At 44.0% G+C, this 16,606-nt stretch overlaps 1 protein-coding gene across 1 annotated transcript in view; it reads left to right on the top strand.

The window, feature by feature from the left end:
• The window catches only part of LOC109969344 (receptor-type tyrosine-protein phosphatase delta-like), a 64,615-nt gene that overhangs the window by 40,862 nt on the left and 7,147 nt on the right, over positions 1–16,606 (top strand). Inside the window, 21 exon segments of the mRNA XM_020616165.1 lie at positions 24–293; positions 873–1,252; positions 2,606–2,807; positions 3,703–3,839; positions 4,012–4,156; positions 6,748–7,065; positions 7,202–7,395; positions 7,541–7,567; positions 7,824–7,941; positions 8,140–8,802; positions 9,571–9,641; positions 10,151–10,434; positions 10,653–10,740; positions 10,965–11,183; positions 11,600–11,757; positions 12,648–12,760; positions 14,358–14,455; positions 14,721–14,844; positions 15,228–15,403; positions 15,571–15,690; positions 16,432–16,586. Coding sequence (XP_020471821.1) covers positions 24–293; positions 873–1,252; positions 2,606–2,807; positions 3,703–3,839; positions 4,012–4,156; positions 6,748–7,065; positions 7,202–7,395; positions 7,541–7,567; positions 7,824–7,941; positions 8,140–8,802; positions 9,571–9,641; positions 10,151–10,434; positions 10,653–10,740; positions 10,965–11,183; positions 11,600–11,757; positions 12,648–12,760; positions 14,358–14,455; positions 14,721–14,844; positions 15,228–15,403; positions 15,571–15,690; positions 16,432–16,586 — 4,060 coding nt within the window.

The following is a 16,606-nucleotide window of genomic DNA, read 5'->3' as shown; positions in this document are numbered from 1 at the left end:
CCCCGGCTCTACTCCTTTCCCAGTGCGCCGTGTGCCCCCTCGTTTCTCCATCCTCCCCTCCAACCATGAGATCATGCCAGGAGGCAGTGTCAACATCACCTGTGTGGCCGTGGGTTCGCCCATGCCCTACGTCAAGTGGATGCTGGGCACCGAGGACCTGACCCCCGAGGATGAAATGCCGATTGGCCGCAATGTGCTGGAGCTCAACAGTGTCCGGGAGTCTGCGAATTACAGCTGTGTGGCCATGAGTAGCTTGGGTATCATCGAGGCCACTGCACAGGTCTTAGTCAAGAGTAAGGGATGCTCTAATAGCAGGATTAATTGTTTTGGTTCATAGACAGAGAAAAGGCTGTGGAAAAGGACCTCAGTCATTGTTTTATTGAAGAAAATATTCAGTTTGATTTGGTCTCATGCGTATTTCCAAATGTTTGCTTGCCAGGAGAACCGGTTAGTAAAAATTTCCAGCGAGGTCATCTTTGCTGACTCCTGTCAAATAAATTTGCCCTGTACTGTACCAAGAAAGACTAGATAAGTAGGATTGGGTCAGTAATAACGGTGTGCATTTATCATTGATGCATAGCAGTGTGGAAGGCCGTTTAGTGTGTAGATTATTGCAAGTTCCTTCACAAAAATGACTAATGTAGTTTGACCTCAAATTTTTTATTGAATTATTGAACTTTGTGTCAACTTTACTGTAATTGCATACACTGAGTAAGAGTACAACAAAATGCAGATTAGCATCTAACTACATAGTTAAAGTTTATATACATATATATTAAGTTAAATATGTACAGAATGGACAGAAACCAACAGATAATACACAGTATACAGTAGAAGGAAGTATAATTTTCTTCATCTTCTCTCTGTCCAAGCTTTGCCAAAGCCTCCTGGCACACCCATTGTCACAGAGACCACCGCTACCAGTGTGACCATCACTTGGGACTCAGGCAACCCAGACCCCGTCTCCTACTACATCATACAGTATCGAGCCAAAGGTCCAGACAGCAAGTACGAGACGGTGGACGGCATCACCACCACCCGCTACAGCATCGGGGGACTGTACCCCAACACTGAGTATGAAATCAGAGTGTCGGCTTTCAACAGCATCGGCCAGGGGCCCCCGTCTACACGTGTGGAGGCTCGCACAGGAGAGCAGGCACCAGCCAGCCCTCCTCGAAATGTCCAGGCCCACATTATTTCTCAGAACACCGTGATGGTGCGCTGGGAGGAGCCGGAGGAGCCCAATGGACAGGTGGGATGAGGCGACTCTTTTTGATCTACTGCCATTAGTAAACATACATTTACATTTTATCTGCTGGTGTTATACAGGAAAATGTTCCAAAATGGGTGGTAGATGTCTGCCACAAAATCACTGCTGCTCGAAACAAAAGCCTTGCTCCTTTCTGTGTTAGCTCCCGTCTACTAAATCCAGAGTTCTGAAATGTACCTTCTGTGTCCCTTTAGTCAAAACTAAGGGATGCTTAAACTTTCTGATGCAGTCTGTCATCTCTCAGCTGAGCTCTGTGAGAAAACGTAACACAAGTATATATAAATATCTTAACTTACATTTTTGCCCATAATTTCACTTCTTCTAAAGTGTCCTTAATGCATTTTTAAACCACTGTTACTTCTCCTGTGGGCACCCCTAGTTGGAGGCTGATGAATAAGGAATGGCAATATAATAAAACACATTTGTAATAATATAAAATTTGTCTTAACAAGAGAAGTTAGAATTGCTATCAAATAATAATAATAGTAATTTATTTCAAATGTCTTTACATGTGTTTACAACGTCTGCTTATAAATGCTAAATACAATGACTTAAAGTAATGTGTGACTGAAATTACACTGACCGGCCAGTTTATGAGGTACACCTGCACAATTTGTACTGGACTACATTATATGTATATGTATTATAAATATGATGAGGTCACCACTGGGAGCTTTATTCCAGTGTGCAGGTTTGTGCACTTTTCAGGGATATGTCGTGCCAGAGATTTCCCTCCTGTAACTCCCTTGCTACTTTCCCCTCTCTCTAAAGAAAGAAAAGGTAATTGGGCTGTACGCTCTAAGTTAAGAGCACTTCCTCTTGAGGCCTATTTCCGTTTTTTTCTAGCTTGCCTACCCGTACAACAGGTTCATAAAAGTGCAAGCATGAAGTGAGAGCACATGGGGATTATAGATATTAAAACGTAATAACAGGAGGAGTGGTAGAGGTGGAGGGTGAGGGCAATGGCATGGTGACGGAGATTACATATACTCTGAACTGCTCATAAACAAATCCCATAGGAGGAGGTGTAGTGATTATATCTTATGCACTAGTCTGATGACACTCAGCTTGTACTGGAGCTGGTTTTGTCAAGTGAGATTTGCTTATCGGAGTCAACGGCATCAGAAATTTGAGGATATTTCCTTGTGACAATGACCTTTTAACAAACACTGAACCAACAAATCCACATTCACAGATGATGGCCTTGGCTGTGAAAGGTGGTATTAAGGATTACCATGCATGAAGGACAGTGAGATGACCTTAAAATCTTATCCAACAAACTGAGCTCTACTCTCTATGTAGCAGCCTTTCCTCTCACTCTTTACTTCTCTGTAGGTGAAAGGCTATCGCGTGTACTACACCATGGACCCGTCCAGGCCTATCAATGAGTGGCAGATCCATAACGTCCAGGACAGTGTGATCACCACCATTCAAAACCTCATAACCTCAGAAACCTACACCATCCAGGTCCTAGCCTTCACCTCTGTGGGAGACGGACCCTTCTCAGACCCCGTGCATGTTAAAGTCATGCCTGGAGGTCAGTGTGTGTGCGACCATGAACGAGTGTGTGTGCATAACCACTGGTAGATGTTTGTGCGAGTGAGTCAATTTACCATGCATGCTGGTGCATAGATATTGAATAAGTAGCGGTCTTCATTTATTCATGGGTAGGGGAGTAGAGGTTGTTTTTCAGATATGCGAGTGTGGCAGAGCACAAATGAGTCATTGTTTGTGTGTGTGCGAGTTTACAAACTGTTAAGTAGCTTATTCGAGTGACTTATGTAAAGTAAAGAAATCCACTGTGCTTTGTAAATAAGCTTGACCTGTCAGAGAATATGACTTCTTCGGAATGAATAAATTCTGCCTGCTGGGACAGAACTGTGGAGATTTATGAAAAGAAAACGGGGATTAACAGCCAAAAACTGTTTCTCTAACCTTGGTGTTGCTCATGTGGCTGTGACAGCTGCTGTGAAGCTGGAGGTTTTAATGTGATGGGAGGTATAAAGAGATGATTATTCAGAAATCTGATGGTCTTAGTGGTTTAAGATTTCATGAAGGGTGAGCTAATGTAGCGCCACTGGATGTCTGCAGTGGCACAGTGTACAAGCAAATACAAGAATATAAAGAATTCAAAGAAAATACACATTTTTTGCAAAAGATTTGGGTGAAAACATCATTTTTGAAGTGATAAGTCTTTAAATAACCCGAAAAATTAGGTTAGGTTCAAATTATTTGGTTTGAAACCATTTTTAAATAAAAGACACCTACCCCTAGGTGTAGGTGCAGTATATGAAATAACCAGTAGGATACCATCACATATAGTGAGAAGCTGATAAAGAAAGCAGAAAACAAACTGAAAAAAAAATGATAAAGGCTAAAACAAATTACTGTGGATACACGTTACTGAGCGTGTGTTGTCCTGGCCTTTTCAGTCCCAGGCCAACCAGGGAAGTTCAGAGTTGGTAGGGTGACAGACACCAGCATTGAGCTGACCTGGGAACCTGCTTACACCAAGGAGGGCATTGTCAACTACGAGCTGCTCTATAAACCTGTCAAGTTTGGCAGTTTGGTAAGACCTCTCACACTCTGTATAAATCTGCTCAGTTGATTTTTTTTTTAACAAGAGAAGCACCACTGTCTCAGCTCTTTCTCTTTCCATCTCTCCTGTAATAATTTTCTTTTTCACTCCCCTCACACCACCTCTCATCCCATCTGCTGCTCCTCTGTCCTCTCTCTTGCAGGAGAAGCTGACCTTTGGGCCGAGGAATTCTTACACTGTGGAGGGTCTGAAAGCGAACATAGAGTACTCCTTCTCCCTGGCTGCCATCTCAAGCAAAGGCATCGGAGCTTTCACTAACGAACTGGTGCAGAGGACGTCACAAGCCAGTACGTCTCTGTCTGACTGGGGTCACAGTGCACCTGTGGGCACACACACAGATCCCACAGATTATAATTGTATTATATTCCATTTTTATACACAAATCTCATGCAAATATTTTGTCCTCCACACAGACACACACAGAGCTCAAATTATATTGCCCTCAGCGCCTGACCTGGTAAAACCTGGGAACCATCTCTGCATCTCTCCATCTATCTTGTTTATCAACCCATCTGTTCAACCCCCCTCCCATCATCCATCTACGTTTGACTGTGCCTTCCTTCCCCCGCTCAGCCTCTTTCTTTCTTACACAGCCAAAACATCGTGACAGATGGAGATGGAGCACCTCTTAATATTTCACTCTTCCTTTCCTTCACCCTCCTTTCGCTTTTCCCACTCTATCAGTGTCTAATGTCTTTGAAAGGACAAAACTGTCTGCCACTTATTGGCTAGCAGCCAGAGGCGAGGAAGCCAGTGGCGAGGAGCATTAAAGGATGGTGCTTGGCCTGCTATGTTGACAGGTGAGTGCCGGCCAGTCTGTATCTGAACATGGATTCTCTCCCTTGTCTCCGTTTTTCTTTTTCCCCCCACACAATCACTTGATATCTGGTAAGATTCAAATAAGTTCCACTATCTTACCCTGGGATATCAAGTTATTTTATATCTGCTCTCAAGAAGAAAGAAATGCAGAGATAACAGAGGAAATCGTGCAAGGAAAAGAATTAATAAAGTTGGCTTGTCAGAGAAAAAACCTACGGTTTGAGGCACTTTATCGCTGCATCGGTAAGTTTTTGTCAAGTACTTACAATCACTCAACCAGACGCAAATGTTCATTCTGTGTATTCACAATCAGATCTTTTATAGAACTGAGTACAGAATGGGCTAAACGATTTTAGCTGCTCTCCTTTCACTCTCCCAAAAAGAAAGACAGATCAAGGTGGTACATTGGAGGAGGTGGCAACAGGAAGGGGGGGGGTGGGGGCGGTTGGTGCAGGAAAGTGAAGGTGCCAGATAAGCAGACTATTTCATGCAGCAGAATTCATTTCCCAGTGTGCTTTGTTATCGCCAAGCTTTGGTGCACATCTAGATTGTCCCCTGAGGCCAACAGAACAGTGGCTGTACGGCTGAGTGGATAGATACCTGAACCTGTCAGCTATGACTATTACACTCCCACACATACACACATGTTCTATACACTCCGAGCTCACACACAGGCCCAGACGCCTCGGCCGTGCTTTCCATTTGCATGCGTGAGTGTGTGTGCTCTTCAAAGCCGCACTACACAAGTTCTGGAAATCAAACTAGTACTAAACTCAGAAGCAAACAACTCCACTCTTGCCACAGCTCCCTCCCTGCTCCGTTACCCTACATCCTTGTTGTCTACACTGTCTCAGCTAATGCAGGAACAGGGAGATTCCTAGTGTGTGTGTGTGTGTGTGTGTGTGTGTGTGTGTGTGTGTGTGTGTGTGTGTGTGTGATAACTTCCTGCAGATAATACTAGTTTGAACCCTCAGCACAAGAGAAGTAATAGACCAGAAGTGGGTTCATGTGTTGATTTACAGCTGTGATCTCCCTCCCCTGATTTAGGCCTTCTCTGATTGGTCAGAAACTTTAGAAGGGATTAACTCTCCATTGCTGCCAGGCTGTTTAATGAGCCCACATCCTAAAAGCCTTTGACAGCACCTCTCCACATTAAGGTATGTTTTGAAGTACATTTAAACTAAAGGATTTTGAGGAAAGGCACATACTGTAGCTTTAAGGAATATTCTATACAGTGAGTGATACCTACAGTTCAGAGAACTGTGGTTATGAAGGTGTGTGATTTTGGGTCTATGACTTCTTGTGCTTGTTGCAGTAAATATTCCAGTCTAGTTCTGATTCAGTCCTTGTCTCCAATTCATCATTCTAGCCTGACTTTCAATATCCGTCTGAGTGCCTTTATCTCTCTGCCTTGCTGTTCTCTTTTCTCTTTTTTCTAACTTGCAACTAAATCCTTTCGGCACTATATGAGATCTGTTGCACTTTGTTTTGTTTTTGTTTTTTTTCTTCCCTCTGTGAAGCCCCAAACCTCGCCCTAGTCAGCTGTGGAAAGTATCAGACCACTCTATAATCCTGAGGACTCAAGGATTGTGCCATCATGGGGCCTGCTGTTAGGAAATGGATATATTTGTCTGTGCTCTTGTGCACTAACTTGTGTGTCCCTGCTTTTTTATTTTGTTTTTCATTCATAAATCTGGATCCTTTTATGCCACTAGCTCTGGTCAAAGGATAAAATAAAATCACTGGGTATCAGATGCACATTCTCCTTGGGTATAATTAAGTTGTCCACTCAGGATCAATAGTCTCGTCTCTGGTTTATATCATTATGTTCTTACATTATCCCTGGTTCTTACATTATGCGTTTGCTCCCCTTTTTTGCCTGAGTCATGTTTGTCTTATTTCTTTCAATTCAGTTTACCTTAGTTTTTTATTGTTTCCTTTTTATCCATATTGCCTATCTTTTTACTTGTATTTTCCCCTCTCTTGTTTATTCCACCCCATTCTTTTGTGTCTCTTCCTAAACTCTGCCAACTGCCCTCCTTGCCCCTTGTCCAAACAGAGCCCTCAGCTGCACCCAAGGGTGTGTCCTGTGAGAGTGCCAGCTCCACCTCACTGAGAGTAAGTTGGACGCCGCCTCCAAGGGAGGGCCAGAATAGCGAGTTGGCAGAGTATGAGCTGAGATACCAGAGAGTTTCTGGAGCAGAAGGCGGAGGTCAGGGCCAGGAGGTAAAGGGGCTTCCTGTCCCAGCGAAGCAGGGGCAGACACTGGTAGAGGGGCTGGAGAAATGGAGCTGGTACAGCATCACCATTGCAGCGTCCACTACAGAGGGCACTGGACCCAGCAGCCTGGCTGTGCTTTGCAGAACTGATGAGGATGGTAAGAGTGAGAGCTGTAGATCAGACCTAAACAGTATTGATTGCTTAGTTGATTATTTACTGGCTAGACAGTGGGTCACCTAATTAATTCTGTGTGTGTGTGTGCGTGTGTGTGTGTGCGTGGTGTGTCTGCCTAGTTCCTGGTGCAGCCCCTCGTCAAGTGGATGTCCAGCCACTCAACTCCTCAGCACTGAGAGTTACTTGGCGATCAGTGTTGCCCTGGTTACAGCATGGCCAGATCCGTGGTTACCAGGTGCATTTCAGTCGTGTAGAAAACACTGAATCACGCAACCTCCCCCGGATCAAAGATCTCTTATTGGACGAGTTTCAGGTTACATCCTAACTGAACATTTAAATTATTAAATAATGTTCATTTATTTGATCATTAAACATCCTCCCCTTCTTCTCTGGTCCTTTGACTCACTCATCTCGTTTGGCTCGGCTGCCTGCGGGGTGTGTCTTATTTCTGCAATAAGATGGAGGAGGATGACTTGACTCAGTATGTGAGTGCAGGCTACCCACCCTCTTCTCACTATAAATGAAGTCCCTGTTAATGCATCCAGCACATTACACAGAGACAGATATGAAATCCTCATTAAGTTTGAGCACTAGGGATTTGATTAGTCTCTGTGTGTAACTTTTTGATAATTTTTCACTGATGCATGACTGCAAAGAAAGAGAATACGTAGATCGGTGTAGTCTCATTTTTAAAGAATGAGTTAGCAGTATTACATGTTGGTGTTTTGTATTTTCCTATAGGAGCTGATTTTGGGAGGTCTGAAAGCAGATACTTTGTACTCTGTCTCAGTGGCAGCATACACCATCAAAGGGGATGGAGCACACAGCAAAGCCAAGCTGGTGCATACCCTGGGGATTGGTAAGCATATGCCAAGTGTAGGGTTCAGTGCACTGGATTTAGCAAAATACTAAAGAATTGATCTTACAGTAAGCTGCAGCAGGAGCTAGCGGCAAATAAACCACTGAATCAGTTCTAATTCTTTTATAAGATTTAGATGGTACATGTTTATATATATATACTGTGTATGTATATCACCGCCTACACTGTCGTTTGCAGTGCCTGGCCCCCCCTCCCTTTGGTTGCATCCAGGATCAGGTCCATCAGTGATGGTGCGGTGGGCTCCTCCGCTAGAGTGCTCTGAACCTGGTTCTGATAGCCGAGGGGCCCCAGTAGAAATCCAGGGCTACCGCCTACAGTTTGGCCTGAAGAATACCTCTTTAGACACCACAGTGGATTTCACGAATCGGGAGAAAAACTTCACTGTCAGAGACCTCTCCCCGGGCACCTCCTACATCTTTGTCCTTTCTGCGAAGAGCACAGCAGGCTATGGAGATGTAGTCCAGCAGGAGATCACAGTTCCCATGTTCCCGCCCCTGGGATACCCCAAAATATCTGGCTTTGTTAATGCCTCATGCTGCTCCTTCCAGTTCTCCTGGCTGCCCCCTACCCCAGAGGAGTCCAACGGTGTCATTACAGAATACACCATAGCTTACAAAGAGGCTGCAGACCCCAGACCCTCTGCTGACCCTGGCCCCTATGCCTTACCAGCCCTCTCTGTTTCTCCATGGCTGATAACACTGCCAGCAAGTGAGTCCAGTTACACCATCCTGGGCCTCAATCACAGCACAGTCTACGAGTTGCAGCTCAAAGCCCACAACAAAGCAGGGCCGGGCCCCTTCAGCCCACCTCTGGTGTGCCAAACCCTGGCCTTTGAAACAGGTAGGGCAGGCCTCGGGCCTCAGGAGCACAAGTCATCTTGTAAGCACCGGTTCAGCTTCACTTCCCCATTCCCTTTAATGTAGAATTCACTCCATAACACTAAACTAAATGACGTCTGGACCAGTTATTACAGGTCAACCTCTCACCTGTGCACATCAGAGAAGCTGAGAACCTCAAAGTCCAGGGGAACACAACTACTACCCCGTATCTCCTCCACCCGCTCACTTCTACCTTTATCACCTACCCTTCACCACTAGTGGAAGCAGCCTGACTATTATTGGATGTTTGCTTCAAGAGCATTGCTTATAACAGACCCTCAGGTAAAAGTCAGTACAGGGCTTGGATATATCATATCTAACACAGAAGGTAAGTGTTCAGTCTGAAGTCAAGTGAAACCGGTGTCTGGTGCTGTATCTGCAGGTAAGTCTTTTTTATCTGATAGACCTTCACTGCCACCGTTTCCAGAGCCTCCGCTGACTTGCTGAGTCCGACAAACCTTACACACTAAGAATGTGGCATGTCACATTCCCACAACCAGCCTGTCTGTTACTTGTATTCATTACTCTTGCCACCCACTCTCCTCCTCACCTGCCCATCCTCCTAACCATCATGTGTTCTTCCCCCAGTAGCAGATCTGACTGACATGTCCTCCTTTTATACAGGTCTTCAGCCGGAAAGCAGAGGAACTACTGATTTCAGTAAAATGGTTCATCACAAGTGACTGTTTGTTTGTTTGTTTGTTTGTTTGTTTGTTTGTTTGCTTCCCAGATGTGCCAAGGAACTTTTCAGTCAATTTGGCCACTAAGACCAGTGTTCTTCTGACCTGGGAGTTTCCAGAGAGCAGCAACCCCTATCGCTTTACTGTATGTCCATGACCCTCTCTATGAACATGTGTGCTGACATATGCCTAGTCAGTTAATAACTGCAATACTGTATAACCTAGAAATTACATATTTGTCTGGTGTTTATAACTGTAATACTTACATTACCATACAGTATGTATGGCCCCAACCTAAATTATACTCCCAGTGGTGGATGGATTGACATTTATTGTTTCACCCACAGGATGCTGGTGTTATGTAAAATGAAAAAGAAACATGATATATATAAGATCTGCCTCCAGCACCTCTAAAGCTCACTAGTGTGCATCTAATACTGTATGTTTTTGCAGACAAAAACATTTTACAGGGGGTTATCTGTCTGACTATTTCTTGGGCTGGATACTCTACTAATTGTCTGGCAAACTGAACTGTTGTTTTTGCCAGTAGTGGAAGAAGTACTCAGATCCCTTACTTAATTAAAAGTATCAGTATAACAGTGTAATACTCAGTTACTCAGCCCATGACCTAACTTCAACAACTCTCTTCCCATCTTCCAGGTGGAGTATAACCGGGAGAAGATGGAGATGGATGCTCATCAGAGAAAGGCAGTCATCCGAAACCTGCAACCTGACACCAGCTATGACTTCAAGATCACTGCTCCTGAAGGCAACATGGGAGGCCTTCGCCACCGCATCACTGCCAAGACCTCCCCGCCAATCACCATCCGCCGCCCTGAGATTGACCACACCCGTGACACTGAGACCACCATCACCATAATCTTGCCGTCGCTGGAGACTCGTACTCCTGTCAAGTAAGACATTTTGGGATTTCATAGACAGTCTCGTTGTAGTTAGGTCAGATGCGGTCTCTGAGGTGTGGGGCATTTCACTAGCATTATTTGACTGGCAGGAAGCCTAAGATATCTCTAGAGCAACAAGATGGCAAGTAAGCATGAAAACTGTTGAGACATGTTTGCTGTTATAGCAGTGCAGCTGGTGTTATGTTGTTTGTCATCCTCTGCTCCCACAGGAATGTTTATGTTGTGGTGGTTCCCCTGAAGAGAGCCCGTGGTGTCATCAAACCGCTCAAGAGCCCAGATGAAATGGACCTAGAAGAGGTGAGAACCACAACAATGAAAGCACACAGTGACGTCTCTGTCTGGAAGCATGGGAGGACCTACAGTATAAACACACACGCACAATCCCGTTGCTAAGAACTGGCAACGCTTACCCATTTTAATTCACTGTCGGTGTTTTAGTCGCTGACATTGATCCCATTTGATCTTGTCTGTGTGTCTTCCCTCTCTCTGTTTCTGTCTTTTATTTGCTCTCCATCTCTCAGCTGTTAAAAGACATCAGTCAAAGGCAGAGAGATTCTCGGCAGCAGAAGCAGGTGGACTTGCGTCGAGCTTACATCACAGCTCGTTTCACACCTGCCACGCTTCCGGCGTTCTTCACCCTGGGGGATCAGCTGGACTACGGAGGCTTTGAGAACCGAGCTCTAGAGCCGGGGCAGGAGTACGTCTTCTTCATCCTGGCTGAGCTCAACTCCACAACCGGGGTATGAAAGCCACCGCCTCACATCCCTTGTCTTCCAGCATTTATAACCACTCCCTCATTCCCTGCTGCCTCTCTCCTGCAGGCTGTCACCATACACTGTAATCAATATGTCCTCGCTGGTAAAACAATAAATTCACATCAGTCAAAGCGTTGTAAGCAAATGGCAATAACCTAAACGTACTTCCATCACCATTACTAATAAAGAGGGAGTGTACCTACTGTGGCAGGAGAAGAGATATTGCCTTGTGCACTGCTGGTGTATATGTGCAATTAAACAGACATAAATATACCACTTGAATTATTATTATTATTATTACTTATTCCTGCCTATCTATAAAATAGACAAGCTGAAACAGCAGCACCTCAGGTGTCTTGAAGTCAGTTTTCCTGACTGTGTGCCTGTGTGTTTGTTTTCAGAAAATGTATGTGGCCAGCCCTTACACAGATTCAGTGATTGCTCCAGATTCAGACCCTCAGCCCCTCGACGCAGGTGACGGCCTGATCTGGGTGGTGGGACCTGTCCTGGCTGTGGTCTTCATCATCTGCATCGTCATCGCTATCCTCCTTTACAAAAAGTGAGTGAAGTGAACTCTATAAAAACTAAATGTCAAGTTTACAATCATCAGACAAAGTTGGAGTGTAGGTCAGAGGAGGCAAACGCCAAGGCAGCTTTGATTAGGACTCTTGAAGGACGTCTTTCGGTTTATATATTTAAGCAATAATGTGTCCTTTTGTCTTTCAACATGTTTCCTCTTTGTTGCTCAGAACTAACATGTCACCTGGTCACTGATGTGTTTTTAACAACACAGCAACAGTGGAGGTCAATGGCACAAACCCACCTTTGGCTGCACAGGCAGTACTTGTTAGTCAGATAAATTAAGTGTTAGTTTTTCTTTTAGGATTCTTTAACAATAAAATAAACTGAATATCACCAGACTTACTCTTTAACCACATGAAGTTCTGCTAGCAGCTCCCACTGATTCTTCTTGTACTAGAAATTGTTTAATGTTCGACTATCCTCTCAACAATGCTCACATTTCAGCCTGATATTCATCAGATTTGTTCCAATTTAGAAGTTTGTTCTACCCTCAGACATCTATCAGTCTGACCCTGCTTGTAAGATGTGCTCCAAGCCATCAAGCTTTTGAATACTAATGCAAAATATAGATTTTCCTCTCTAACAATCTGCTTGTTTCCTTCCTTTTCTTCCTCTAATTATTCCTTCCCTTGCCTTTGTTTCACTGGAATCAGCAAACCTGACAGGTAAGATTAAACCAGTGTTCTTTTTAAACCACAGCAATTACATGTTGCCAGAGAACTTGTACAAAGCAGTAAAACATCATATCTTTTAATGCAGTGTTTGCTCAAGTCAAGTAGCCATGCTGATGGTGTGTTAGCACTGTGCCTGAGGTTTTGCTTCCTGATTGTTTACATGCGCTAATTGTGCTTTTGACTCACCGAGAAGCAAGCGCAAGGACTCAGAACCAGGGACTAAGAGCCTTTTGAGCAATGCAGAGATGATGGCCCATCACCCGACAGACCCCGTGGAGATGAGACGCATCAACTTCCAGACTCCCGGTATGAGCCATGTACCCAAACATGCACCTTGTATTTGCATGATAAAGTATCCTTCTGATTGTTCATTACTTGATTATGAAATATTCATGAATCTAATTTTAACTTTGGGAAGATTATGCAGACAAGATTGTGGAAGTAGTACTCCTCCGCATACCAGCCAGCATGTACCTGGCAGCTTTCATTTGTTTCTGAGATCAAAATGGCCACTGCCCAGGTAGTACCGTCAGCGGTTAGTCACGGTTGAGTCATAGCGGTGTGACAAAATCTGAGCATCTCTACCCGCCTACACCCCACATGCCACGCTGCAGATAACACATCTGAACAGACAGAAATTACAGAAATCAGTCTTATCACTCTTGAATGTTTCTGAGTTAAAATTATACATCAAAAGGTGTGTTGTGGATTAACTGTGATACAGGAATTTGTAAAGGATTTGACTCTATTCTTGCCGGCATAACCAAGTAAACAGCTCACTGTGAAGGAGCTACATGGATGTTGCCGCTCCCCACCCCCACCGAGTGAGATCTAACAGCACAGCTGCTTTGGCCGTGCTTTCATTTCTTCCATTCAATTAACAGCATTCCAAAAAACACATGCCTGAAGGAACTTGATCACTGTTCTCACTATATTCCTATGGTTGCAGTTTATAGAAGCTTGTTGAAAAAGCAGCAGGATGTGTCACCATAGAGGAAGGTCTTTACTGACAGGATATATAATGTCAAATGATACTGTATTTTATTTAATACATATTTGAAGGTTTGTAGGTCTTTGGTACGCATTCCTGGCGAAGCACATAGTGCAGCATTTCAGCTCTTTTTTTCTATCATAAGAATTTTCTTTTACTTTTTTGTGGCAGCAAGCTTGAAGCCCCCTCCTCACCAACCTCTCTCTCCTGAGATTTGTGCCTTTGAGATGCTTGGCAGAGATGAAATTTGTTTCCACCAAAACCGGCTGATGCTATCTGAGGTCATTTTGGTCGTGACAGGAGCGTTCTGTCATGATTACCTGCGAGTGCTGCAGCGCCAGGCTGTAGAAGAAAATAACCACTGATATGAGCCTGGTTTTGATAACTGTAACAGCTTAAATGCTTTCATAGGGTATCGACATGCATTATAATTCACTGAGAATGCAGACTCACTTCAGCATTAAATGGATTGTGTACATACTTTGATCTAATGTTGTAGCTATTTGCCTTTTGAAAGGAGAATGGATCACAATAGTTTCTCTTTCCTTGCTGCAGCTGTGAAAAGAAATGACTGTAGGAGGCATAGGTTGGTTCCTTTGTTTGTGTTCAACTATGTGTGTGCCACCCTTCTAATTAGTGTTCTGTCTGTTTTTTTGTTTTTTTTCTTCAGTCGTTGCTCCTCTGATCACATAGAAAGCAATTTATCAAAGAAAAGTAATTTAGAAACGAACAAGACGCGCCTCGTTTTGTCTCTGCACATGGATCAAAATTGATTTTTTTTGCCTCAGCATGTTCCTTAATCATATGTGTTTTTCTCTGACTGAATAATTATCTTCACATCTTTGCATAAGAGTGATAATCAAGGTTATTCAGCTAAAGTCTATGTCACCTCCAACCCTTGTTGTCACACAGGAATGATGAGCCATCCTCCCATCCCCATCAGCGAGCTGGCGGAGCATATAGAGCTGCTGAAAGCAAATGACAACCTGAGACTCTCCCAGGAGTACGAGGTGAGAAATAACTTATTATTCCATATGAATAAATAGATAACATCCTTATTGTTTGGAGATGTTAAGCCTCTGCTCCATAAAGCAGATCTTATTAGACATTTGTATCTCTGTTTGCAGACTACATGTTCATGATTTATTCAGTAGTGCAGTTTATTGCTGTAACTTCCCTACATTTCAGAGCACTCCCTTTCCATTATCCTCAAATGCGTTACTAAATACACCGCCACCCACTGTTAATGTGTCTGTATTTGCTGTTTCATCTCAGTCCATCGACCCTAGTCAGCAGTTCACCTGGGAGCATTCAAACCTGGAAGTCAACAAGCCCAAAAACCGCTATGCTAACGTCATAGCATACGACCACACCAGAGTCATCCTGGCTCCCATAGAAGGTGAGGCTCAGCTGAAAAAGAACAGCAAGTTAAAATCCATCTTTATAGATTGTAACTGAAGAGTCTGAGAATATTTGTGTTCCGGGGTGGGGGGATCTGCATGACAGATGAAATTGCAAACTGTGCTCAAGACAGCGTAGGTGCATTCAAGTGCAGCCAGCACTCATCCAGAACAAGAAGGAGGGTGGATTTGATCTGGGACTCATGAATTTACAGCGACAGAGTCTTGTTTGATTGTTGTTGTCCACTAGTCATCCAGCAGCCACCTGTTGTCAGCAGTAACCGTTTGTTAGGCTGTTTGATGTCTTACATGGAGGTTAATATACATTGCTGCTCATGCAGATTGTCATTTAGCAAAAGTCTCACAAGCTTCTCATTTGCAGGTATCCTGGGGAGTGACTACATCAACGCCAATTACATTGATGGCTACCGGAAGCAGAATGCCTACATTGCTACCCAGGGGCCACTGGCGGAGACATTCGGGGACTTCTGGAGGATGGTCTGGGAGCAGCGGACTGCCTCTGTCGTCATGATGACACGCCTGGAGGAGAAGTCTCGGGTAAGAAATCAGGTCTTTACCTACTGACGATAGCTGCAATGTTTATCTGCATGTTATAGTTTTAGGCGCTGTTCAGTTAATACATTTGATGAAATTGAGGAGTATTGTTGCTATAGTCTAAAAACAGTAATTATGAGGATGAGGATGATTTGCCTATACCCATGTAGATAAAGTGTGACCAGTACTGGCCAAGTCGCGGCACAGAGACGTACGGGATGCTGCAGGTCACCCTGCTGGACACAATGGAGCTCGCCACCTTCTGTGTTCGCACCTTTTCCCTGCATAAGGTAAATTAATTTGCTCTTTTCCTCTTCTGTCTACCCATGACCACCCCTCTTTGCCCTTTCCTGTCACATCCACTGAAAATGTGTTGATCTCTGGAGTTTACAGTCAAAAACTAGTAGCAACTGGAGTAATCATGAATTTCTGTCATCACAGAATGAGCAGACACTCAGAGGAGAGTAGATTAGTGTGGGTTTCATGGAGGATTCAAACCAGGCCAGCTTCCCTGTGTCAGAGATGTGATCACTGTTGGAGGCAGAGCATTTTCTTATAGCACAGGGCACATCTAGGACTGTCAGACTAGCATGTCTCTCTGGCCTACTTAGAAACACAGAAACTAGGCCAAGTGTAGCTTCCAAGTGCTCTCTAGATTTTTCTTGATGCGTTGTGAAACATCACAGTCAAATATACGTCAAGGAGTATAGAATAATATACATCAAATATCCAGTAATGCTACTATAATTTGTCTTTCTTGCAGATGGAATACATAGATAGATAGAATATCTGGGTTATATATAGTGTATGTACTGTAGGTAGGTTTTCATGGACTATTTAAAAGCTTATTGAAAGTACTGTATAAAGGAAGCTGGTCATGACATTTGTGACTAAAATTCACAAAACAAAAAAATCCCTTTAACTACTCGTTCATTGTTATGTAGTAAAATTAAATAATGAAGAGGGAGTTGAGAGGGAGGATGAAGCTCACAGGTGTAAACACAATCTTTTCTGCCTGTTTCTTATCTCAGAGTGGCAGCAGTGAGCGAAGAGAAGTGCGTCAGTTCCAGTTTACAGCCTGGCCAGATCACGGTGTGCCGGAGTACCCCACACCCTTCCTCAACTTCCTCCGCAGGGTCAAAGCCTGCAATCCTCCTGACGCCGGGCCCATCATTGCACACTGCAGGTTTGCACACTCACACATTT

Source organism: Monopterus albus, unplaced genomic scaffold, assembly GCF_001952655.1.
Source record: "Monopterus albus unplaced genomic scaffold, M_albus_1.0 scaffold172.1, whole genome shotgun sequence".
NCBI classification, from domain to species: Eukaryota; Metazoa; Chordata; class Actinopteri; order Synbranchiformes; family Synbranchidae; genus Monopterus; species Monopterus albus.
This window is presented reverse-complemented; position numbering and strand designations above follow the sequence as displayed.